At 38.5% G+C, this 25,101-nt stretch overlaps 1 protein-coding gene across 18 annotated transcripts in view; it reads left to right on the top strand.

The window, feature by feature from the left end:
- The window catches only part of LOC129718965 (peripheral plasma membrane protein CASK), a 692,936-nt gene that overhangs the window by 159,596 nt on the left and 508,239 nt on the right, over nt 1-25,101 (top strand). For 17 of the 18 annotated variants that reach the window (XM_055670234.1, XM_055670239.1, XM_055670233.1 and 14 more), the window contains 4 exons: nt 5,667-5,789; nt 5,883-6,030; nt 7,363-7,541; nt 7,790-7,957. In XM_055670234.1, the coding sequence (XP_055526209.1) occupies nt 5,667-5,789; nt 5,883-6,030; nt 7,363-7,541; nt 7,790-7,957 (618 nt within the window). The remainder of the gene's footprint in view (nt 1-5,666; nt 5,790-5,882; nt 6,031-7,362; nt 7,542-7,789; nt 7,958-25,101) is intronic. The other variant, XM_055670250.1, reaches the window with a different exon arrangement.

The raw sequence follows: 25,101 nt of genomic DNA, 5'->3' as shown, positions 1-25,101 counted from the left end.
CAGATTTTACATAATGTTCAAAAAGAATGGCCAATAGCTTAACCCGATCCCGGCGCAGAGAAATCAGTTTTTACCTCAAAAAATGAACTTCAAACTCTTATTACTCATCAACTATAAACATAATTAACACAAACTGTATTGCTAATTTAATATCAATCTGTACCTTACTGAATAATTTCATCGTGAAAATTTTCAAGTATAATTGTTGAACTAGAACCAAAGTTTGAATGTCACCTGTCGGGAATGGGTTTATCTCAAACTCTAAATTTTTTTGAAACAGCTAAAATTTTCACGTATCAACAAAATAATTATTCCTTTCTCCGTACATCTTGATCGTCGTAGTATACTTAAAGAATTAATTTGGGGTACAATATGTGCAGCATGTCTTGTGTAGGTTAAATGTATTTTCTATTTTTTTAAAATATCGAACAAAAATTATGTTGCTTTATCTTTGAGTACAACTTCTTGAGAACATTTTTGTAAATTTTGTTACATTTTGTTACAGAAAAAGTTGAATAGATTTCAAGTGCGGCTTCTCACGCGCCATGAGCTGAACTTGAAGCTCGATATGATGTTTTGCATAAAATTTAGCTTCAGCTTTAGCGAGTAACAGCCGGTTTTCTTCCTTTTTTTATATATGTTCGTTATTAACGTGTTCGGTCGTATTTTTTTTTATATTTTTAATAAACAACCAACTTCTTGCTATCGAATAACTGTACTATTGAAAAATTACGATTTCAATGCATATAAAAATTTGCTACACACCTTAAAAAAACCAAACTGCTTATTTTCTCGAGCAAAAAGGTTTCTAATCCCCATTATTTTCTTGACTTTTTCATTGTCTATCCTCAATAAACTCCAACAGGTACTGCCTTATTTCATCACTTGACAGCCTAATTTTGATGGTAACGCCATGACATTACAGAAATTATTGATCTATGAAATAACGTTCATAATCAACCGACAGTGGTTTGGCTAACTTTAGATTTCATTTACATGCTTGATATCTTTGATACTATGTCTTTCTTACATCTTAAAATGGCCTTCCGCCCTTTATTACGTTTTTGGCGGTTTTTGTCGATGCACCTGCATCAGAACCTATAGCCATGTGCTAATTTAACACGTGTGCCGAATATTAGTTAAGACGCAGTTAGCTTTGATTTCCTTACGACTGGCTTCATACCAGGCGAGAGGAGGTGAGTGGGGGACTAAAAGCAAAGGTAACTTGTAGTCAGAACAGGAGTGTTTGGGTTGCTACCCACAAAAAAATAACAAACTTTAGTGTACCTCAGCTTCAAAGTTTGCTTGGGAAAAAGGCAATTTGAGTAACTTTCGTTTGTCGTGCGCGTGACTGAAAGACAAGCAAACTATATGTATATTCCGATTACATTATGGAATGAATGACATTAACATAGAAGTAAATTATATTAGTAATATTTGCAATATTTCGAATCGTTTATTTTCTTTATAATAAGGCTGATACAAATTTTGAATTCTTTTTATGTCCAAGGTTATCAAAGTTAGCAGAGGGGGTGGCAAAAAATAAATAACACCGAGACGAAAAAAAAAGCAATATCTTTGATCAAAGCTTGTGTGCAAGTTATGACGTTTGTAACTTGCACACAAATAAATATCGAAAAACAACACTTCATTATTACTATTATTTATTTCGCTTGTCTTTCGACGACACTCTCGCTGTCACCTGACTTGTTTGTTGCTAAATTAAGCATATATGCTGTCGGAAAACTAATGAAATGAACAAAACGGTTTTAGCTTTTTTTTCTTCCCCTTCAAATATTCAAGATTTTTGAAAGGGGGGGGGGGTGACATAAAATGAAAATAAAAATTGTAACGGCCTAACCAAAGGTTTAATTTCGCTCGCTTTCTACTCAAATCTCATCATTCTTTGTATCTATATTCGTCTTGAGTTTTTGTATTTCTGATGTTACCCTTTGTTTTTTATTTAATTCATCTATTTGGTTTGTTTGCTCTGTAATTATTTCTGGTGCATTTTTGACTATTTAATTTTCAATTTATTTCAGATTTCTTTTATTTATATACTTGTTTTTTTTTTTTGTTTATCGAGGAAATTTGATTCAGAATACATGATTAATTTCCTCCCAGATCTCCTAGATGGTCTCGAGGTCCGATGCTGGCCTAACAAGCCAGTTGTCTTAGGTTCGAATCCTGGCTCGGGAGAGACTATTAGTGTCAGTAGGGATCGTAATGCTAGCCCCGGAATTGTCTTGTACTCCGAATGGTCGGCTACGAAGTCTGTATATAAATAAACAGAAGGTCAAGTTCCGAATCGGGATGTAGCACCAACGCTTTGAAAATCATCAGGCCCTCTGATTGTTTACTTCCAAACTAAAGCAGGACTAAGGTAGAGATCTCTGAACATTGACCGAACTTCTAAAGGTCAGACCAAACAAGCTCCGTGTCGTGGTCAACGACCCAAAAAAGGCCAACGAAAAGGCCGATTCGAAACTGTCTGTCGAGTGCATCTTGGTAAGCGGTGTCTGCTGTTTCAAGAATTTTACCTTTCACTATTAAAAGATACTGGACTGCAAGCAACAGCGGTCTGTGTCGCCCGTCGGTGGCAAGTCTACGCCATCAGACAGGTGAGGTTCATTTCACACGGCACGGAAAATGCTGCTGTGGCTGACAATCAGCGAGAAGGGGATGTCAAAGCCGCTCTTCTTTCGTTTCTTACCGGCCGTGAACAGGAAAATTTATAGTATGAAGTGCCTGCCAGAAGTTGCATACCATAAGGGCGAAGACGCGGTGTTCTGGCCAGATGGAGTGGCTACGTATTGATATGGTACACAAGTCGGCAAGCCAGTTCTTCGTCCTATAGCTGCGTCCTATCAGGAATTCCAGGGCAAACCTGAATTTTGTCGCGAAAACTGAACTCAGAACAGTTTTTCGTGCACCTCGGTGGATGTTCTGGTTATCTGCTCGCAAGGGTGTAGATTTTTTTTGACAAGTGAGCTAATTTGGTTACCTCCTATTAGAAATTTATCAAACTCAATAATCTAGTTTAGTTTTTTTAATCGCCATCCGAAAAAATGCGCTATTCTTCAGTCATTTAGTCATTATTTCACTTCATTTTTCGTAAGAAAAGTTAAAAATTTATTAAGTTCATTATTCTTATTTAGGAGTAACTTTTGATTTGTTATAGATTTATTTTTGAATTAATTTTCTATTACTATTATTACTCTTTTCGTTGTTTGTTGGTATTTTTGATTTTCTTTAAGATTTATTTTCGACTAATTCATTAGATTCTTTCTTTTCGAAGTTATTGTTTCTGTCACATATAGGTTTTGTGTCAAATAGCTCCTGTTATACAACCTTCAGTTATAGATTTCAGTTAACGTTACTTACACTAAGACATTTCTATCACCAGGAAAGCGCAAAAATTGAAGGCTATCAGAACAAGTTATGGTAGCTTGTTAGAATTAAGTTGCAAAATACATCTCTGGTACCAATAAGGAAAAAAATGAAAAACAGGTTACAATAAGGCCTTTTTTACGCGGGTTACATTTCTTCTTTCCTCAAAAAACGTAAAAGTTATCGACCACATTTCAGTCACGTTTTCCGTTTTAGGTAATATTTTTTTTCCAAAAAAAAAAAAAAACAAATCACAACTTTGGTGTAAATGCTGGAAATTAACAATATTGCATTTTAGTCCAAACGTGGTTGAAAGATTTTAGGACGGTTTCTTCCGATGTATTTTCTACTCAGAAAAGTTTTTTTTCACGCGGTTCCACACAAATTTGGATCTTTTTTCCTATGTAAAAAGACCTTAGTGTATTTTTAAGTTGTAATTGTCATCTAACCAAAACATCATTGACGCAAGTGTAGAACTTTTAAATGAAAATATTGCAGAATTAAAATAAGAAACAATATTATATCAACTATTTGATACTTTTAATACAAAGTCCTACGCGACAAATTTCATGGCTCCAAAAGATGCTGAAGAGGAAGACCGAGCCCTTGGCTGGGAGGTCGTTGCAACCGGCCAAACAGTGAAAAAGTACCTGACGAACACGGACGTACATGTTAGAAAGCGTCCACTAGTCTCGGAGCTGCAGGCTATGACGCAGCGGCAGTGGCTGAATATGATGGTCTAGTCGATTGTCCTGGCGAATCGCGGTGGTGATGGACGACGAGACCTACACAGTAAAAAAAAATTAACATTACTTTAAATGCACATAAATGGAGCATTGGAAACCATGTAATATTCCGTGTGGTATTATATTCACATGCAAAGTAAATGAATATATTGTGAATTTGCATACATATTTATATTCGAAGCTTTAAATTTATATCAATTAACGTACAAATTTACATGGTTTAAAACGATTCTGTCTTGTGCATTATTAACGGTGTGAAATTGTATATTTTTTCACTTTATGTGCTATAAACCGTTATGTGCTTTCATTTGTATTAGTTGTAAATTTCATTTTTTGGTACTGTGTACCTTACCCAAGATGGCAACGACTGGCAGGGCATTTCGTATTTTATTTCTCCCCCTTCTGTAAAAAGTATGTGCCACTCGTTGGATACGGTTTTCTATTAGTCAATCAATGAAAAATAGATTACAGGTCGACAAAAGCTAAAAAAATGCTGCTCCAAAGCTCAAAATAAATAGTTGCCATAGAATGATTACAGTTTTTTAACCATTCCTGTGAATTTTGGTGCCTCTAGCCATTGTCAAAACACGTCAACTTACGACGAAGTGTCGCATAGTTGTTGCTCGCCTGGTTCGTCGCTTCAACGTTATGTCTACGTGAAAATTCATTTAAGTCTCTGAAAGAATGATTGGCACATTATTACTTATTTTGTATCAAACTAAAAAATCTGAAATATTTTGCCTAATCCAGTATACTGACTATTCATCTGTCATTTCTTCCTGTCTGTATGACTTATGACATTGCATAAAGTTGTTACGAAACAGCTGCCAGTTTCGAAACCGGAAAATCTTAATAATAACTAAATCGAATGACACGGTTAGTGAAACGCGTTTCAGCGACATTTCTTCCCGCAAGCTGCACGATAAAAAGCAAAACTTGTCTCGAAACTCGATAACGAGAGCACTTGTAGTGGCGAGAGCGGTTTCTGAAGTATAATAACGGCAACAGAGGAGTCAGACATCTTCCGGAGATATACACTTTTGAAGACCACCGCTTACAGCTTTGTTGTAACAGGTAAAGCTGCTGACTGTGTGTTTGTACTGCCTGAGGGGGAGGAGGAAAGTGGGTGGTAGATTTTTTTTTCATTCGGTCACAGCGTTTGAAGTTCAGTTGTAGCTGTAGCGTAGGGAAATTTACCTAACAGTAAGCATATCTCAATTCTGAGAGGATAAATTTTATAGGCTAAGCGAATGTTACATAATTCTGTCAGAGCCATGAAGGCGGCTGTTGACTCGTGGTTTCGCATTATTTTTAGTGAAATAAATGTCAAAAACAAGACATCGTCCTGGCAGGTGAAATAATAAAAACCACTTCTTCACTGCTGTATTCACGGAACGTCAATCTGCATTGGTGCCTGAATTGTTGACTTCTTACAGGAGCGTGCTGTCGACGGTGGCACGCCATGTTCACTTTCAACTAATTCAAGCATTTCGTTGCTTTTTCTTTTTCTCTTCTTTTTTATTCTGGCAGCTTGACACACCGGAATGGAAACACGTTTCTTCCACCGCTAAGGACCTGGTGCTAAAGATGCTCGCAGCGAATCCCATCAATAGGCCCACTATCTCGGAGATTCTGGACCATCCCTGGATGAGGGTGAGTCTGTGGACTTCCACCGGGACTGGATGCTACATTCCGTCCGGCTGGGCAGAGCTAACTTGTTTTTTATTATTTCTTCTACCGTCGTAGGACCGTGATAAACTTCAACGGACCCATCTGGGAGACACGGTGGAAGAGCTGAAGCGTTACAATGCCCGCCGCAAGCTGAAGGGTGCGGTGCAAGCGGTCGCCGGTGGGGTTGCCCTGGATCCACTTTGCTGCGCCGATACCGATTCAAGTAAGTTTCCGCCCGGTTGGGTAAATCGTTTTTGATGTAGCGCGATCTTGAAAGCTTTTACTCTGCCTTTGTCTCTCTCTCTCCCACACACACACGGTCGTGGTTGCCTATTTCCACAAGCTTGCGAAAAAGGAAACAAATACACTGTTATGGAAGTTTTTAACGTGTGTGATGAAAGGAGCTGGGATACTTGTGGGTGGATAACTTCTCTTTTTTTCGGGGGGAACCTACGAGTACCTCTTATTTTTCCTTATCCGCGACGGAAGCGGAACATACCTCTCGAGCCGGTGTCGTAAAAAGTACCTTGAAAGTTTTGAAGCATAGTCACGCTTGCCGGGTTCAATGGCGACAATTTTGCTGTGGGGGAGAAATATTGAAAAACATTATAGCGGCACCAGGGAGAGCTTAGAAGTCGCTCGAACGGTTGCAGGTTTTTGCGCCGAAGGTGCTATTTTTGTCTTGCTGATGTGAGATTGAAGGTTTTATGATCATTTGGCGTCACTTGTTGCGAGGTGAATTAAATTTCCGTCCTTAAGAGCGTTTTTTATTGAGAAAAAAAAAGCAAAGTTTTATGAATTTTTTGCCAGTCTTTCTCTAATCTCAGTGAAAATTATTTGTGAGCTAGACTGTGTGGCAAAATTGGAGCGAGAACTCGTGAAACAATCGTATAAACCTGTTTTATCGCTTTCGTTATATATTGTTGTCGATTGACTCTTTTCGGCTTCGGTTCCGGTGCGAAATGAGGGTCGTCACGGGTGAGACCACGTCCGAAAAGGATAGTAAACTTTTCAACAAACTGTCGAAGCAACTATGTTGCCCCACGATAAACAATGCTTGATGCTAGCTATTATTTTAATCAAAAAAAAAAAAAAAAAAAAAAAAAAACAGCTTAACATTGGCCTAATGCTTGTTTTGAAATGATTTCTTTTTCGTTACTTTCCATATTGTTGCTACTTGGGTGGCCGAATATCATGGACGGGTCAGAAATGGCGAGCTTTCTGGTTATGTCGAACCGAAACCCATCCGGAAAAAGATAACCACAAAGCATTTTTCGCTAGGTCGTGGTGCCCGATTACTTGATGATCATGACATTTGGCAAACTTTACATTATCACTTCGTCCCCTTTAATCACAATCGTTAAACATATCTCGCAACGCAACTGCCCCGCTGAACGTCGCAGTTTCCACCGCTTCCCCTCCCCTTCAGAGGCACATGTCACCCCTCTAATTCGCTATCTATCTCTCTGTCACACACACACCGTCACAACCCACCACGTCGCTCCCTTTCTCTGTCTGTTCGCTCCATTTCTCCCCGTTTCCTCTTTCATTACAGTGGCGATCGGGACCGCATCCGAGAGCCTGAACGAGTGGGCCGACGAAGAAGCTGGCCTGGAGGCGATTCAGAAAATTCTCGACTCGCTGGACGATATCATCGCCCTGCAGGATGCGCACTGCGATCCGGAAGTGCTGGCCAGTATGCTGCGTGATGTCAAACTGCACGAGCTATTGCAGGTAAACGCTTCCTTCGCACGTCACGTTGCTCCCCAATGATCCGTACACACGACATCAACCCCCTTTTCACCATCATCACACCATTACGACACAGATTTTCTGTTCGATCAATTGATTCGATTTTTTGTCTCTGTGTTTTTTCTTCTTTTCGTTGTATTCTTCTTTGTTGTGTTGCTTCTGTTTGCTCTGGGAACTCTGCTGCTCTCTTTCCCGATCGATGAAATGCCGATGCCGACTCGGATATGCAGTTATACGATAGAGTTAGTAGTTCTGTTATTAACCCGTCCCGGGCCCCACCCGGGGATGCCATCAGTCGCTGCCGGGACGTCATCGATGCCGTCAGTTCCGCCCCGAGCCATAAGTACGGCCGGGAGAAAGCCGAGCTTATCAACCTGCTCGGATCGTCACACATACAGGTGAGTGATGTACCAGTTTTTTTTAATCGACTTTTTCGCTTTTTGAAACACTGTTTAGTTCGGTTTCGGTTTGGTTTGGTTGGGCCACTTCAAAGCTGATGCAGATCAGGTGCTGCTTTTTGCCGGCGAAAGCTTTCCGTTTCGCCAATAGATGGTGTAATGATGGACCTGCGCACTATGGTGTCTTTCGTTGGTGTTTTGGGGGCCAGTTATGATGGCGAGTGAAAGCTTAATCGATCTAGATACTAAGAGTGTGGGGCTCGACTCGAGCGAAAAGTTTTCTGTGAGCTTTCTTGCGAAATCTGGACGTGATTTGAATCAACACCGAAAGCTACAGATGTAGGATAGTTTTATCCCTGGATATTGCACTTATTGTTGTCAGAGATGGAATTTGTGCCGATGTATTTTTATAATCATACCTATGGGTAAAAAAAATATTTGGAACACCAAAAACTAACAATTTAAAACGAAGAATTTTAGGAAAATGTAAAAGTATTGGAAATTTTGAATATGTACAAGAAAAGAATGTTGAAATCCATCTAAAGATTTTAGAAATAAAATAGCAAAAGCATCGAAAACATTGAAATTATGCAAGGATCCAAGATCATTCGAAATTTCAAAAATTTAAGCCAAAAAAACTTAAAACATAAAAGTATCAAAAAACACCAAACATGTCATTAACTTTTAAAATATCATAGCAAGAACAGAACTGTCTAAATAACGGCAACTTCAGTTCTAAAAATCATCGCAAAACCTCCGTCAAAATGAATTATACAAAAAGTTTAAGACAAATGTAGAAAAAGGAATTTTCAACCAAAATCTATAATAAAGCATAACTAAGTTGAATCAAAATTGGCTTTAAACAAAGCTTCCAACCATAAATACCTCGTAATTATGAAGAACGTCTTTTAAACAAGGAAAACATCAAAAGCGTGTGCATCAAAAGTTAAGAAACATTCAAAGTTCAATTACAAACCATCAAGAACATTGGAATTTTTGAAAGGATGGTGAAAATAAATTTACCCGCTTCACTAAACTCAAAATGACTGAGAGAGATAATAAACTGGTGTAAGATTTGGCACACGAAAGGAACAGAGTTCACTACAGTGCTTTTACTGTGTGTCTCTAAGCATATATCAAATGGGGGGGAGCATCTAGGTAGGAAAGTAAATTGCGTTGTTGGTTTTGCATCTCCAAACTGGAAAAAATCTAGCCGCCCGTCTCACACGTTTGCTCTTGAAATGTTGTCGAATTCTTCTCAGTAGTGCATACCGCGGTGTTCTTCTGTGTATTCTCATTAAAATGTTAACTCTGCTCTTTTCACATATTAAGGAAAATAATAAGGCCGATCATAAGACAAAAAAGTAGGTCGTAAAGTAATTTTCAGCGTAACGGAGCTCTTACGTCTGTGTCTGTGGGAGAACGCCAACAACTGAGCGTCACTGGCCTGCACACAGGCCATATGTATAGTAGGTAGCTATTCTTCGCGTGTGACGAGACACTCTCTCTCAGGTACAAAAATAACTCCCTCAAGGCAGTGTGTGTGGTTGATCGAGGCGTGTTTGGAACCGGACACAATATAGTAGAGTGTGATGTTGGTCTTAGGAGAAATTACCTTCCCAGTAGTTTAATTGGCGGAAACACCGTACCAAAGACATCGGAGATTGCGGGTTTGAGTCCCGCCTGGATGAGTCAAATTTCTGTTGTCGCTCATTTTTCACTTTTTTTTCGTAACATTACATTGTCTGCTCTACTGAAATCAAAAACATTTTCAATGATATTGAATAAAGAAAGAATGTATACACCAAAAACATTAAAATGCCAAAACGATTTTAAAAATAATAATAATAACACTGCCACCAGAAAGGTTGATCTATTATGAATTTACTCTGGAGTCTGCTTGTATGTACACGCAAAAGTTGGATGGTGCGAAACCAGTACAAAATGGTGCGTTTTTAGCGCAATTGTTGATGTAATTCGGAACCAGTACAATGATTGCGTGTTGGGCATAACGCAATCAATGCTCTAGCGTTTCTCCAATGTATTTGGCAGCTTCAAACTACTACACCTAAACAGTTTCAACTTGTATCAAGCAGCATTGCAAAGCGAGCGAGAAGCGAAACCATTCTCCTCCTTTCTGCTTGAGGACGAGACATATGCTGCGCTTTTCAAGTCTTCTGCACACACGCTTTCGAGATACTTTTTCTTTTTCATGCATTCCTCTGAATAGCAGCAAGCACGAACCGACAGTATGAGTGAGACTAACAGCACTGGTATCAAGTATGTACAGCACGGGTGTCTCGCTCATTTCGTGAAGCAACGAGATATCGCCTTGCGCGTCGCAATCCGAAGCGAAAGAGCAACCTGCTAATTTTATGTGACGTGTTTAGTCTTGTCGCACATACATGGAAATTCTACGAGCGAGAGAGAAATTTCTCTCGTCGCTTGAGAAAAAAGCGCGTGCACAGAATGACAAATAATAATTATTCACAATTTACAAGTGTTGCCATAAAAAATCAGCAACGCTTTTGTGGCTTTGTGGAATGGAAATGGGTTTTGCTAGTTTTGCGGTGACGCTAGCGTTGATTACAAAATGTTGTGAACAGAATTTCGTTTCTTTTTTTTGCAAATCATTCAATGGTACTTTTTAATGACCAAATCCATCGAGATAAATCGATCGAGTATTTTTTTTTTTCTTCACATAACATTTATTTGACACGGCACAAATACAATTTAATGTTTAACGGCGCCAATTATATCTGATGACTTAAAAACTAAAGCAAATTTTTTATCCTCGCTGCCGACTACGAGCTGAAATTAAGTCTAACTTAAAACTAGCATGGGATTTCCAATCAGTGTTTTGTTGTTCAATGGTCGTCTGATAATCGTCGAATGGCATGTATGGATTCGTTCTGCTGAGCCACGATGTCGTGAGTTGGGACAGAGGCTCGTAGTCCTTGGGTCCTGGTTCTGTTGTGCGGGGTCTGGTTGCTGGTTTTGTGCTTAAGGTTCAAACGTGTTCTTGTCGTTTTGTTGGGTGTAGACGGAGGGGAACGGGACTAGACTGGGGCGTGGATGGATTTCAGGAAAACGTATATAAGGGACATGTAGGATAGGTCACGGCTCGCCAAGACATCACGAACAGGAACAGCCGGCTGTCTACCCTCGGCCTGCAGGGAAGCTATTAATTTAGACCTGGCGTCACGGTGTACAGGGCATGACCAAACCACATGCTCTATGTCGTGATAACCTTCACCACAGGCACAGATACCACTTTCCCCGAGCCCAACACGACGGAGGAGCGCGTCAAATCTATAGTGATTGGACATAAGCCGGGACATCACGCAAATGAAATCCCGACCTACATCCAACCCCTTGAACCACGGGTTCGTCGATACTTTGGGGATTATGGAATGTAACCACCTTCCCAATTCCCCTCTGGTCCAAGCATTTTGCCAACTGATGATCGTATTCTGACGTACAAGTGCGAAAAATTCATTAAAGGCAATTGGTCTTTCATAAATATCACCGTTTGTTGCGCCCACCTTAGCCAAAGAGTCCGCTTTCTCATTACCCGGTATCGAGCAGTGAGAAGGGACCCACGCTAAGGTAATCTGAGTAGATTTTTCGGATAAAGCACTCAGATGTTCCCGTATTTTCCCCAGGAAATACGGAGAGTGCTTAACATCTTTCATCGATCGGAGAGCCTCAATGGAACTGAGACTGTCCGTAAAGATGAAATAATGGTCCGTGGGCATTTTTTCGATAATCCCTAGGGTGTACTGAATTGCAGCTAATTCTGCGACGTAAACAGAAGCAGGATTATCGAGCTTATGGGAGACGGTTAAATTGTTATTGAAGATACCGAAGCCAGTGGACCCATCAAGAAGTGATCCGTCAGTGTAGTACATATTGTCGCAGTTGATGTTTCGATATTTATTGGAAAAAATTTTAGGGATCTGCTGCACGCGTAAATGATCCGGGATTCCACGAGTTTCTTCTATCATGGATGTATCGAAAAACACAGTAGAATCAGAAGTATTTGATAAGTCGACACGATTTGGAATATTCGAAGAAGGGTTAATATTTTGGGACATGTGATTGAAATACAATGTCATAAAACGGGTTTGAGAATTAAGTTCGATTAACCTTTCAAAATTTTCAATCACGGGACGGTTCAAGACCTCACATTTGATTAGAATACGAGAAGACAGGCTCCAGAAGCGGTTTTTCAATGGTAGTACTCCAGCTAAAACCTCCAAACTCATCGTATGGGTCGACTGCATGCAACCTTAGGCGATACGCAAACAACGATATTGTATTCGCTCCAGTTTGATCAAATGTGTGTTTGCTGCGGAGCGGAAGCAGAAACACCCGTATTCAATAACAGACAATATCGTTGTTTGGTAAAGCCTTATAAGGTCTCCTGGATGGGCTCCCCACCATTGTCCGGTTATTGTACGAAGAAAATTCACTCTTTGTTGACATTTTTTCATCAGATACCTCACGTGACAACCCCAGGTGCCTTTAGAGTCGAACCAGACACCAAGATATTTGTGTACCAAAACCTGAGAAATCGTTTTACCCATTAATTGTGTTTGAAGCTGAGCAGGTTCATGCTTCCTAGAAAAAACTACTATCTCAGTCTTCTCCGGAGAGAATTCGATACCTAGCTGTAAAGCCCAAGCAGACAAATTGTCCAAGGTATCTTGCAATGGTCCTTGCAAATCGGCAGCTTTGGCTCCTGTAACAGAGATTACACTGTCGTCTGCAAGTTGTCTTATCGTGCATGAATTTGCCAGACATTCGTCGATGTCATTTACATAAAAGTTGTAAAGAAGGGGGCTTAAACATGAGCCCTGGGGAAGACCCATGTAGCTAATGCGAAAAGTTGCCAAATCGCCATGCGTAAAATGCATGTGCTTTTCGGACAACAAGTTGTGCAAAAAATTGTTCAAAATTGGAGAAAATCCTTGTCGGTGAAGTTTACCCGAAAGAATGTCAATAGAAACGGAATCAAAAGCCCCCTTAATGTCCAAGAACGCAGACGCCATTTGTTCTTTACGAGCATACGCCAGCTGAATATCTGTTGAAAGCAACGCAAGACAATCATTCGTCCCTTTGGCACGGCGGAAGCCAAATTGAGTATCTGATAGTAGACCATTTGATTCGACCCAGTGGTCTAAACGACGGAGTATCATTTTTTCCATCAATTTCCGGATACAGGATAGCATTGCAATCGGCCTATAAGAGTTGTGATTAGAAGCTGGTTTCCCTGGTTTTTGGATGGCGATCACCTTCACTTGCCTCCAATCCTGCGGTACAATGTTTTGCTCCAGGAACTTATTGAACAAGTTCAACAAGCGCCTCTTGGCATTGCCGGGTAGATTCTTCAACAAGTTGAATTTGATTCTATCTAATCCAGGCGCGTTATTGTTACAGGACAGGAGGGCAACTGAAAGTTCTGCCATCGTAAAAGGTGATTCTATCGCGTCGTGGCCCGGAGACGCATCGCGAACAATATTTTGCTCAGGAACAGAGTCCGGACATACTTTCCTGGCAAAATCAAATATCCACCTACTTGAAGACTCCTCGCTTTCGTTGACCGTTACGCGATTCCGCATTCTTCGGGCTGTGTTCCAAAGAGTGCTCATCGATGTCTCCCTCGACGTCTCGTTCACGAACCGACGCCAATATCCACGTTTCTTTGCTTTAGCCAAGCTTTTAAGCTTGGTATCAAGCTCCGAATACCGTAAATAGTCGCCAGGTATACCTCCCGTCTGGTAGGCCTTAAACGCGTCGGATCTTTGCGTGTAGACATCGGAGCACTCTTGGTCCCACCACGGAGTGGGAGGCCGTTCTTTGATCGTTACGCCGGGATATTTCTTCGTTTGGGCTTGCAACGCGGCGTCGAGAATCAAGCCCGCGAGGAGGTTGTATTCTTCAAGTGGTGAATGATGTTGAATCGACTCGACCGCTTTTGAAATCATTTCCTCGTATAACTTCCAATCGACATTTCGTGTGAGGTCATACGGAATGTCAATTGGTCGCATGCGAGTTGACCCGTTAGTAATTGAAATAAGAATAGGCAGATGGTCGCTACCGTGAGGATCGAGGATTACCTTCCATGTGCAATCCAACCGTAGCGACGTCGAACATAAGGATAGATCCAAAGCGCTTGGGCGCGCTGGAGGTTTCGGGATACGTGTCATTTCACCGTTGTTTAAAATAGTCATGTCGAAGTCATCGCAAAGGTTATAGATTAAAGAGGAGCGGTTATCATTGTATGGGGAACCCCAAGCCACGCCATGAGAGTTGAAGTCTCCCAAAATCAAACGTGGCGAGGGAAGAAGTTCTATTAAATCAAAGAGCAGCCGTTGCCCAACCTGTGCTCTGGGGGGAATATATATTGAGGCAATACAAAGCTCTTTACCTTGTATTGTCATTTGACATGCGACAACTTCGATGCCTGGAATCGAGGGGAGGTTAATACGATAGAAAGAATAGCACTTTTTATTCCCTAAAAGTACTCCTCCATATGGGGTGTCTCGATCAAGGCGAATAATATTAAAATCATGGAAGTTGAGATCAATATTTGAAGTAAGCCAAGTTTCACAAAGGGAAAATGCATCGCATTTGTTTTTATTTATCAAAACTTTAAACGAATCAATTTTTGGTAAAATACTTCTACAATTCCACTGTAAGACAGAGATAGAATCCTTCATATACGCAGTTGAATTAGGCATCGAAGGATACAATCGCTGCAAGGAGAGGCCATTGGGCAGTCAACTGCTTCAAAAATGATCTAACTGTTGGGAGGAATGCTGTAAGAAAAATTTTAATTGGATCGGGTACATTGAAAGTTTCAAAAATCCAGTCCACAATGTCAGAAAATTTCACTAATCCAGAGTTTGTTTCATCAACTGGGAGTGTAAAAGGAGCAACTGGGGTTTTAGATGTTCCTGGCAGTGCTGGGAACTCCTTCTGGGACTTTAAATTTGCCAGCCCAGGAGGAGTTTGCTTCGGTTTTTCCGCAGCACTGTTTGGTTTGTTTGTAACCTTCATTTCACTTTGAGAAATCTTAGGACCTTTTCTGGGAAGTTTAGGAGAGGAAACACTTTTCCTCTTTCTAGACTCCCCAGGATTGGCGTAAGATGCTCCCGCTGGTGAATCGGTTTCCTCAGAGGGCAACAGATCGAAGGGGTTCGAAGTAACGGGAGAAGTGGTAACGGTCTTCTTCAGCATGTCAGCGTAGGAACGCTTTGAACGCTCTTTGAGAGACCGTTTTATTTTATCCCTGCGCTGCATGTACACCGCACATGTCGAGAGCTCATGCAGATTTTCTCCGCAGTGAATACACTTTTCAGCGTTAACACTGCAAGAATCTTCCGCATGAGACTCCCCACACTTGCCACAACGTGCCTTATTGCAGCAGTAGGCGGCTGTATGGCCTAACTGCTTGCAATTCAGGCAGTTCATGACGCGGGGCACGTAGAGCCTCACAGGGAGACGAACCCGGTGGATCGAGACGTGGCTTGGTAGTGCAGACCCGGCGAACGTAACTCGAAACGAGTCTGACGGAGTGTATACTGTTTTGCCACCGATGATCGATGCTGACCGCAATTGCTTGCAGTCGAGCACCTTTACTTCGGGACACGTTTTGTTCTTAAAGCACCCTTTGGCACTTTGCAGTATACACTCGACGGACAGACTCGAATCGGTTATGACACCGTCGATCTCCACGTCTCGTGCGGGTATGTAAACGCGATACTCGCGTGTGAAGAGCTCAGAGCAAGCCATATCGTTGGCCTCTTTCAGGTTACCGACCACGACACGGAGCTTGTTAGGCCGGACCTTGGAAATTTCGGTCACGCCCTTGTACTCCTTCGTCAGGTCTTTAGAAATCTGCAAGAGGTTCAACTTTTTCGATTTCGGTCCTGCCTTTGGCCGAAAATAAACAGTATAGCTGCCCTGGGCTCCGTCTGGGTAAAGCCTGGGGCGAGGGGGGACTGAAGAATGAACAGGGGAGGGGGTAACAGAAGGGTCAGGGTCAGAGGGGTTCGGGGATGGTGGCGCGGGAGGCGAGGGATCTACATCCATCGCGCTATGTTTAGCGCACTAGCGCTGACAAGAACACGTACCTTTTTATTTCTCCCTTCCAGTAAGGTTGGTTGTCCGATCGTTCGAAGTAGCAGCCGTTACAGCCAGCAGCACCAATACAGCAGCACCAAACAGCCACCAGCAGCGAGCCAGGTGTGAGATCACTCCACACAGCGATACGACTCGCTGACACTGATGGCTTCTTCTTTTTCCTCGTTTGTGTCTCGTCCACTGCTGTAGCACAATCCAGCCAGCAGCCAAATCGGCTTACGCACCAGCTGGCAGTCACGATGCGAAACAGTTGCACAAAGGAACGACCTTGAACCCGGATTTATTTCACTCGACCAGGCAAACAATGCCAACACTTGTTCACACGTCTTTTGTTTTATACTCTATCGGACCGATCACCAAACACGTCCAGTACTGATGCGTGTTCGGCACAGAATGAGATCGAGTATTGTAGCTATTTAAATCTAGTGAGTTCACAAGTTGTTGCTTGCTGCTTGCACTGCTCCATGAGTAGCAGTCACTAATACACTCGACGTGAGAAATAAAGTGTCGGTATATGATACATATTCTGATTTCATTCTATGTCAATGTATTCGTGAAACAACTGTTGCGTTATGCATTTCACACATTTATTGTGCGATTTCTGTGCAACATTTGTGCGAATCGGGAAGACACAATGATTGTACAAGACTTCAACTTTTGCGTGTACGTTTTTCAATTTTCCCATTACGCTAACCGCGCTTTTATACAAGACTTGTCCCCCCTGCCAAGTATTAACAATTATGATTCCCTGAAGAAATTTAAATTATGTGTCCTCCTGGACAATTTTATAAGAAGAGGTGAGGAGCCTGAGAATAAACGCATATTTAAGTTATTTGGCATCGAATGGCCCTGATTCTTCTGAAATTCGAATCCACGACCATCCGCTTGCGGTTACGCAGCTTTCCTGGTAAAAACATAAAATATAATTAAAATATTGAGAAACATCAAAGACATGAAAAACAATAAAAACACTCAAATCACTAAAAATATTAACATCAAAAACATTAACAACATTAACAACATTAAAAAAATTAAAAACATTAAAACATCAAAAACATTAAAAACATAAAAAAACATTAAAAACATTAAAACATTAAAAACATTAAAAAATTAAAAACATTTGAAACATTAAGAACATTAAAAGCATTAAAAACATTGAAAACATTAAAAACAATAAAAGCATTAAAATTATTAGGAACATTAAAAAGCATTGAAAACAATAAAAAATATTAGAAACACTAAAAACATTAGAAGCATTAAAAACATTAGAAACATTGGAAACATTAAAAACAATAAAAACATTCAACACATTAAAAATGGTAAAACAATTAAAAATATTAGAACTATTAAAAACAATAAAAACATTAAGAATATTAAAAACATTAAAAACATTAAAACATTAAAAACATTAAAAATATTAAAAGCATTAAAATAATTAAAAACATTAAAAACATTCAGAACATCAAAAATGGTAAAAAATTGAAGCTACATAAAACATCGCAAATATAAAAAAAAACGAAAACTGCCAAAAACCCCTAAATAACATCCAAAACGTAAAAAATTAGCCGAAACATGAAAAAAGAAAAATATCAAAAACATAGCGAACACCGCAAATATTCTGTAATATTGATGACGTTAAAAACTTCAAAAGAATCATGGACATTGAAAAAATTCGAAATATCTAATTCAAAGAAAACTTCGAAAACCGCGAAAACTATAAAATCATGAAAATCATCAATAGTGTTGATATGTCACCTTTTGTGGTAGAACACATAATCTAAATTCTGAATTAATATTATTAAATGAATAATCCATTACAATACATCCCCCCCCCCCCTATTAAAAATACTACAAGGTATACAGCCCTAGGGTTGTATGAAATGGTGACGTGGGACTAAACACTGTAATTAGAAGGATTTTTCTATGGTTAGAGTATTTTTTTACACGCAGCCTTTCCATAAATTTTCTTTTTAGAAATATATTGAACAACACTCGAAAAAACTTCGATTACACTTAACGATATTGTGCAGTGTTTTTTTTTGTGCGAACATTTATTTAACAAGGCACAAGCGTGTTGTTGTTATTGTAGAAGCACCAAGAATTTCTTGCAATGCGTCTGAATCAGAATTAACTCTATTTTCTTATAAACCAAATCCAACAACACCTACGTTAGGCGTCGTACACAAATTACGTAACGCTAAAAATCTAGATTCCAGTCGCCCTCCCCCCCCCTATGTAACGATAGGTAACGTTCGACATGACTCCCCCCCCCTAAAATTACGTAACGCTGATCAGTCTGACTCCCCTCCGAAATTTTCAATTTCGAGCAAACATCACAGTTACGTAACTGTCTCTGCTACCCCCCCTTCCCCCTACGTAACAATAAGTAACACAGACTCAACCCCCCTCTCCCCCTTCATGCGTTACGTAATTTGTGTACGACGCCTTATCATAATACATGCTTTTGTCTTATTCAACTCTGATCAAATTAAATTTATTACATAAGTCTTATTATGGAAATAATTTCGAAATCGCAACATATGTTCACTCATAGGGAAGCATAAGAAGATATGTTGAACAAAATAATCAACAAGTTTTAGCGAAAAATCATAACAATCAACAACTACCTTTGTAATTTGAAGTTCGAAATGATAAATTTCTTTTTATCATTGTCAGTGCAGTCAGTGCAGCAGCATTGCAATTTTTCCTTGATTTCACGGAAATAGAAGTCGTGTACCACTGCAATGATAGACGACGAGAGACCAGTGGCCCTCTGCTCCACATACTATGTTTATTATACTGTACGGTATTGTTGCTTTTACCAGCATGTTTTCTTTCAAGACATCAGTTTTTATTATGCTCTGACAGCAGGTTTAGAAATTGTTCAAGTAAAAGGCATGTTTCAAAACTTTCCGAAAGATCTTTAACTTCGAGACTTCAAATTAGTCTAAGTTCATAGAAGCAAACTTAAATTGACCTATTGGAAACTCTGTCAATTTTTTTATATTGAAACAGAAAATATCACAGGAAATGGTTGGTGTCCATTCACATCGTCTGGGCTAGGAATGCTCGCGTGTGATTGGTTCATTGTTCGCGTAAATTTTCTTGTAATCAATTCACCGTTGAGCAGTGAAATAATAATGATGTTTAGCGTATTATAAAATTCTTACACGTTTTATCTATCCAACAATGTATTGGTTATTGTTATTCATCATGTGGTTATGCTGTTATTATCGTTTGAAATCTGACGTAACATTTGCCAGTTTCGTTTCCTATTTTACAGAACGCATCCCAGTATAGAAAACAATGACGTAGTCCTACGTCAAAATGTACATCAACAACAATATTGAATGCTTTGAAGCTGTATCATGAATATATCAGAAAGTACGTACAGAAAAGAAAATAATTCAATGAAATTTGAAGAAAAGATTTCAACCAGTATATGAACTGAACAATAATGAGACAATATAGAACTAATTGGAGATAAATAAAAAAAAAGTTAAGACGAAGAAATCTAACAAAAGAATACTAAGCAAAATAGAGTGAACATAATTTGGAGCAAATTTTGTGCTGAGGCATAAATTGAGCCAATATTAGATTAAAACAAAGCTTCCAGCAAAGTTTGATGAAAGTAAGTTTTATCCTAGCGTTGCTTAGGTAAAACATATACTAGCTTGAAACAAGCTACGAGATAGAGTTGATAACCAAGTGAATTGATATGTAATGGCTCGGCATGAGCAAATTCGTAAAAATGAAAAAAATGGGCAAAAAATAAAGCCCTAAATCTGCTGAGAAATTATGACGAAATGATTAAGGTGAAAGAAAATACAAGCCGCATAAACGCATCACAATTATGATTAAGTTAATTTTCAACAAGGTTGCAGAAAAATGAAAAAAAAAAGGTTCCAAGGACGATATCTGTTCATAACTAGAATAATTATTGGACAAAAATTATAAATAATTATAATGTTTCTTGGTATAAATTATTATTTGCGGAACTTCAAATCCGTTTGGTTTCCATTAAGCGACGATTTCGTATTCAAGAGAGCACTGTTTTTCTTATGCAGTTTACAAACCGTGATGAGCATGAGCATGAGCATTGACGACCGTACATATCGTAGTTGTACCTCCGTGATTGACCTGAGCTAGTGAAGTTGCACAGAGAACCACATAGATATGTACATCAACATCAAGCCTTTCTCATTCAAACTTATTATTTGTAAAAATGATTTACATGAATGCTTAAATCCAAAAAGGTATATTCACTCTTTGGGTTCTAAAATTGATGTTGTAATTAAAGTATAAAATATGAAATTTGACGTCATGTTAGTGCTTCAGAAATAGCGAAATATAAGAAATGACTCTCAATTTCGAACAATTTAATCACGAGCGATACCGGGAACGTTCAAATAGTACGATACCACATTTAAATTATGTTGAGGCCATATATATTGATCAAAGCAGCTATAGTGTTGAATAGTCTTTGAATTTCTTTTCTTTACAAAACTTTTGAACAGTATATCAAATTTTTATGATGTTTGTTATTTGTAAGTTTGAGAGATGACTCGTTTGTATGACACTAGTTATGTTCAAATAAGTCGTGTAATACTTGAGATAATAGACTTGCGTTGTTTCACAAATTGAAACATAACGGTTGCTTAAGTTTGATTACAATCAAATGAAAAGGGAACGTATGGGGGAGCAAAACTTTTCAATAAACCACGTGTGCAATCATAATTCATCAGTTAACCCTTAACTATCCCGTTCATACGATATCAATTATGTTCAAATCTGTTGTGTAGTTTCTAAGATAATGAAATTCAGTGATTTTAACATTTCGATACATTACAGACGAAGTTACATTCCGATTACAGCAAAATTTAATAGGGTGTTATGAGGCAGCTGGACCTTTTATTTGATACTAATTCTGTGGAAATCGGATCAACCATCTCTGAGAAAAGTGAGTGAGCCCAAGTAGTCATCAGAATATGTTTCTTTTCATAGCTGGATTTCACATTTTTAAACATAACAGGAAAAGTAATAATCCGTTCGCAAAAAAAATCATTAGGGCCTTATGGGGCAACAAGACTTTCCATATGACACTGATTTTATGAAAATCGGTCCAGCCATCTCTGAGAAACATGAGTGAGATTAAACAGTCTCCAGAACACGTTTCTTTCTGTAACTTCTGAACCATATGTTCAATCTTCATAAAATTCAAAAGTTGAGGGTTTTTAGGTAGCCCGTTCATTTGAAACCAATTTTGTTCAAATCGGTTGTGTAGTTTCTAAGATATTGATGTTTCGTGATTTTTACATTTTGATACATAACCTCTAAACTAGAATCAGATTACAATAAAATTCAATAGGGTCTTAAAGGGCAACTAGACCTTTCATTTGCAATTGATTCCATTGAAATCGATTCAGCCATCTCTGAGAAAATCGAGTGAGATTGGGAGAGCGTGACACACACACATGCAGAAAATGCTCAGCTCGTCGAACCTAGTCGAGTGGTATACGACATTCGACCATTCCAATCATTTTTCTACCTTTTAATCAGCCAGTGATCAGAGAAAGTCAATATGTTTACTTTCATTATGTGATTTCACATTTTTATGAACAACGGACACAGTTACAATCCGATTGCAATGAAATTCAATAGCAACCTATGGGGCAACTAGACCTATTTGACACTAATTTTGTGAAAATCGGTTCAGCCATCACTGAGAAAAATGAGTGAGCTTAAACAACCTCAGGATAACTTTTCTTTTCATAACTTTTGAACCATATGTTCAATCATAACGAAATTCAAAAGTTAAGGTTTCTGGGGACAGCCCAATCATTTAAAACCAGTTTTATTGAAATCGGTTGTGTGGTTTCTGAGATATTGATGTTTCGTGATTTTTACATTTTGATACATAACCTCTAAACTAAAAATCCGATTACAATGAAATTCAATAGCAACCTATGGCGCAACTAGACCTTTCGTTTGCAATTAATATTATGAAAAACGGTCCAGCCATCTCTGAGAAAAGTGAGTGAGAAAAAAAAGTTGCACATACACACACACATACACACATACACACATACATACATACATACAGAAAATGCTAAGTTCGTCGAAAGAAGTCGAGTGGTATATGACATTCGGCCATTGGGACCACTTTTATACCTTCGGTTTTGCCAGTGATTGCTATACCTTTCTAGGAGAAAGGCAAAAACGTTGAACTCAAAAAAAGTTCCTCACTCCTGCTAGACTGGATGTATTTTTTTTCGAAGTTAGTGTTATTCTGCACGAATAGAATTTCAAAATACATGGTCACGCTATATGACGTTTTCCTTTTAAAAATTGTTAATTTCCAAGGTCTTCATACTCTTCTCAACATTGCTTAAAAAATCTAATTATGTCGTTTTGTAGAGCAACTGAAGAGCTTTAATTTCATTTATGATCTAAATGCTCTGAATGGGGTAAACAGATCTAGGAAGTTTTTTACACCGTCAAAATCATTAAATTTGAAGATTTCCGGCTAAACTTGATAGATTTTGCTGAAAAATTGTATAATCACTCTACCTTACCTTATCAAAAGATACGCCATTCGGGTTAAAACGTTCCTTGAAGAATTTTCACAACAAAACTCGGGAAAAACTCGGGTTTAACTTGATGGCTTTGCTGAAAATTTAGATCATTACTCAAGCTAAATGAAAACTTTAAACACAAGGTGACTAAAGTGACAAATAAATTTACATGACGAAAAACCAACTTTCCTTGAAGTGTTTTAATGTACTATTAGTGTTGAAAAATAACACAAATTTGAGAAAAAAAAAATCCATCAAGTATAGCAGGAGTTGTAGAACTTTTCGTGCTTTTGACGTTTTTGGACATAGAGTGCTCTATTGGAAATTAAAAATATTTTTGCAGCCAAAACGGTTTGTTGGCTTGGCATAGTGTCTTCGGCAAAGTTGTAGATAACATTGGCTCTCCAAAAAACAATGCCCTTCGAAAAAAAAAAATTTTTTTTTCGAAAAATCAAAAAATATTTTTTTTAGAGTGTATATTTTTTCGGAAAGACAAAATTGTTGTCCGAAACTTTGCCGAAGACGTCATACCGATCAAACAAACCGTTTTGGCTCTAAAAATATTTGTAATCATCAACACCTTCCCAAAATATTATTTTTGAATAGCTTTCCAAAAATGAGTCGTGTTACAAAATATTAAACCAATAGCACAAAATGGCATCTTTTGTCCATATTCACACAATTTTATTGCTCAATATTAAAGTACTGAAAAAATATCGAAAACATCGCCAGCGCCAACGAAAAAAAAACCCTCCTCAAGCACAAAATAGTTGCCTAAGGAAGATTATAGATTTTGTCCCATTCCTGTGAATTATGGTGCTTCTAGCGATTGTCAAAACGCGTCAACTTACGTCAAAGTGTCGCATAGTAATTTCTCGCTGCTTTCGTTGCTTCAACGTTATGTTTACAAAAAACTCATTTAGGTCCCTGAAAAAATGATGATGGCTAGAGGCTCCAGAACTCATAGGAATGGTGCCCTGTGTTGGCAAGTGTAATGCTTCAATAAATTCAAAAACGTTTCTGTCACAGTAAGAGAAAAGGCTGCTCGTCACGATTACCAGAACGAAATGGACGATTGATTTTTGCACATTCTCCATATATATTAAACCAGCTGGTAGCCAAAAACAAGCGATAGTAAAAGCGGGCTCGTGATTGCTTAAAAGCTGCGAAACTGAACTGAAAGTGGTAATTTTCAACTCAATTTTTCACTAATTTACCATCACAAAAATAAGCCAATTATTATACTCCAAGTTTGGGTCTAGCTTGATCTTTCCATCAATCCAATAATGGTGGTTATAATCCTTCAAGTGGAAGTAAGATAATATGCATTGGAAGAGGGTACTTTTTCGTAAGGTAAGACGTAGTCCTATGTCAAAATTCAGAATGAGAAAATATCTACGAACCACCAGTGTGCTTAAATTGAAACTATATTAAACGTCCTGTGCTATTTCGTATTTCAAAATGGCGGCATTTAAAATTCAATGTGGCTACCTTTATTTTAAGGGAATCCATACATATTCAGTTTGTTTGTATAGCTGGATAAAATTTGAGGAACATGTTCAAACACTTTCCATTATTGGTACTCATCATTAGTCCAAGGAACAGTAAAAGTCCAATAGTATCATAGAATATCAATTTTTGAGCTCTACCTAACTCTTCATTCTTGTATTTCAAAGAAATGGTGTCTTTAGCTGTAGATAATTAGATTGCAAAAAGTTTTGCCGAAGACACCTTCCTTCTAACTCCTGTTGTTTTGGAGATATGACATTTTATGTTGGACTAGTCCTTGAAATTAGAATTTTTCAAATCTCTAGAAAAATGTAGCATTTCAAAGGCAATAATGATAACCATATAATTGTATATTGTTGTAACACACAACTTAGTAGAAGACATAGAAAGCAGGCTTCTACACAGACACAGTTATTGGCCAAAAATATGGAAAAAAATGTGTGTTTTTGAACGTTTTAATCAATTTCGTAAAGCGATTATTATAATAATTCATCCTAACAGGAGTTTCGTCTTTTATTCTTTGTCTGACTGTGATCTGGTGACGTACAAAAAGGATATTCTATACATTTTTCAGCAACCACTTTGTTTTTGTAGAAGTCATCTTTTTTTCGTCTTTTATAAAGTTGTTGACCAAAGACCAGTTTAGTATAAAACGTTATATTCTCAAAACAAGAGAAACTAGAAAAAGTGTCTTCAGCAAAGTTTTGTAACAACATCTTCTACAACTTTGCTGAATACACAATTTTTCTAAAGTGCATGACTGAAGAGTTTGGTGCGTTTTTTGAATAAAACTTTTTTATTTATAAACGAAATTGCTTTTGAAGATAGTATGTCAGTAAAACTCTAATTTAGTGCCAAAGCAAAAACAATAGCAAAAAGGACGATGTAAAATTCAATAAACTCCTGATT

The sequence above is a fragment of the Wyeomyia smithii genome, chromosome 1 (assembly GCF_029784165.1).
Source record: "Wyeomyia smithii strain HCP4-BCI-WySm-NY-G18 chromosome 1, ASM2978416v1, whole genome shotgun sequence".
Taxonomy (NCBI): domain Eukaryota; kingdom Metazoa; phylum Arthropoda; class Insecta; order Diptera; family Culicidae; genus Wyeomyia; species Wyeomyia smithii.
This window is presented reverse-complemented; position numbering and strand designations above follow the sequence as displayed.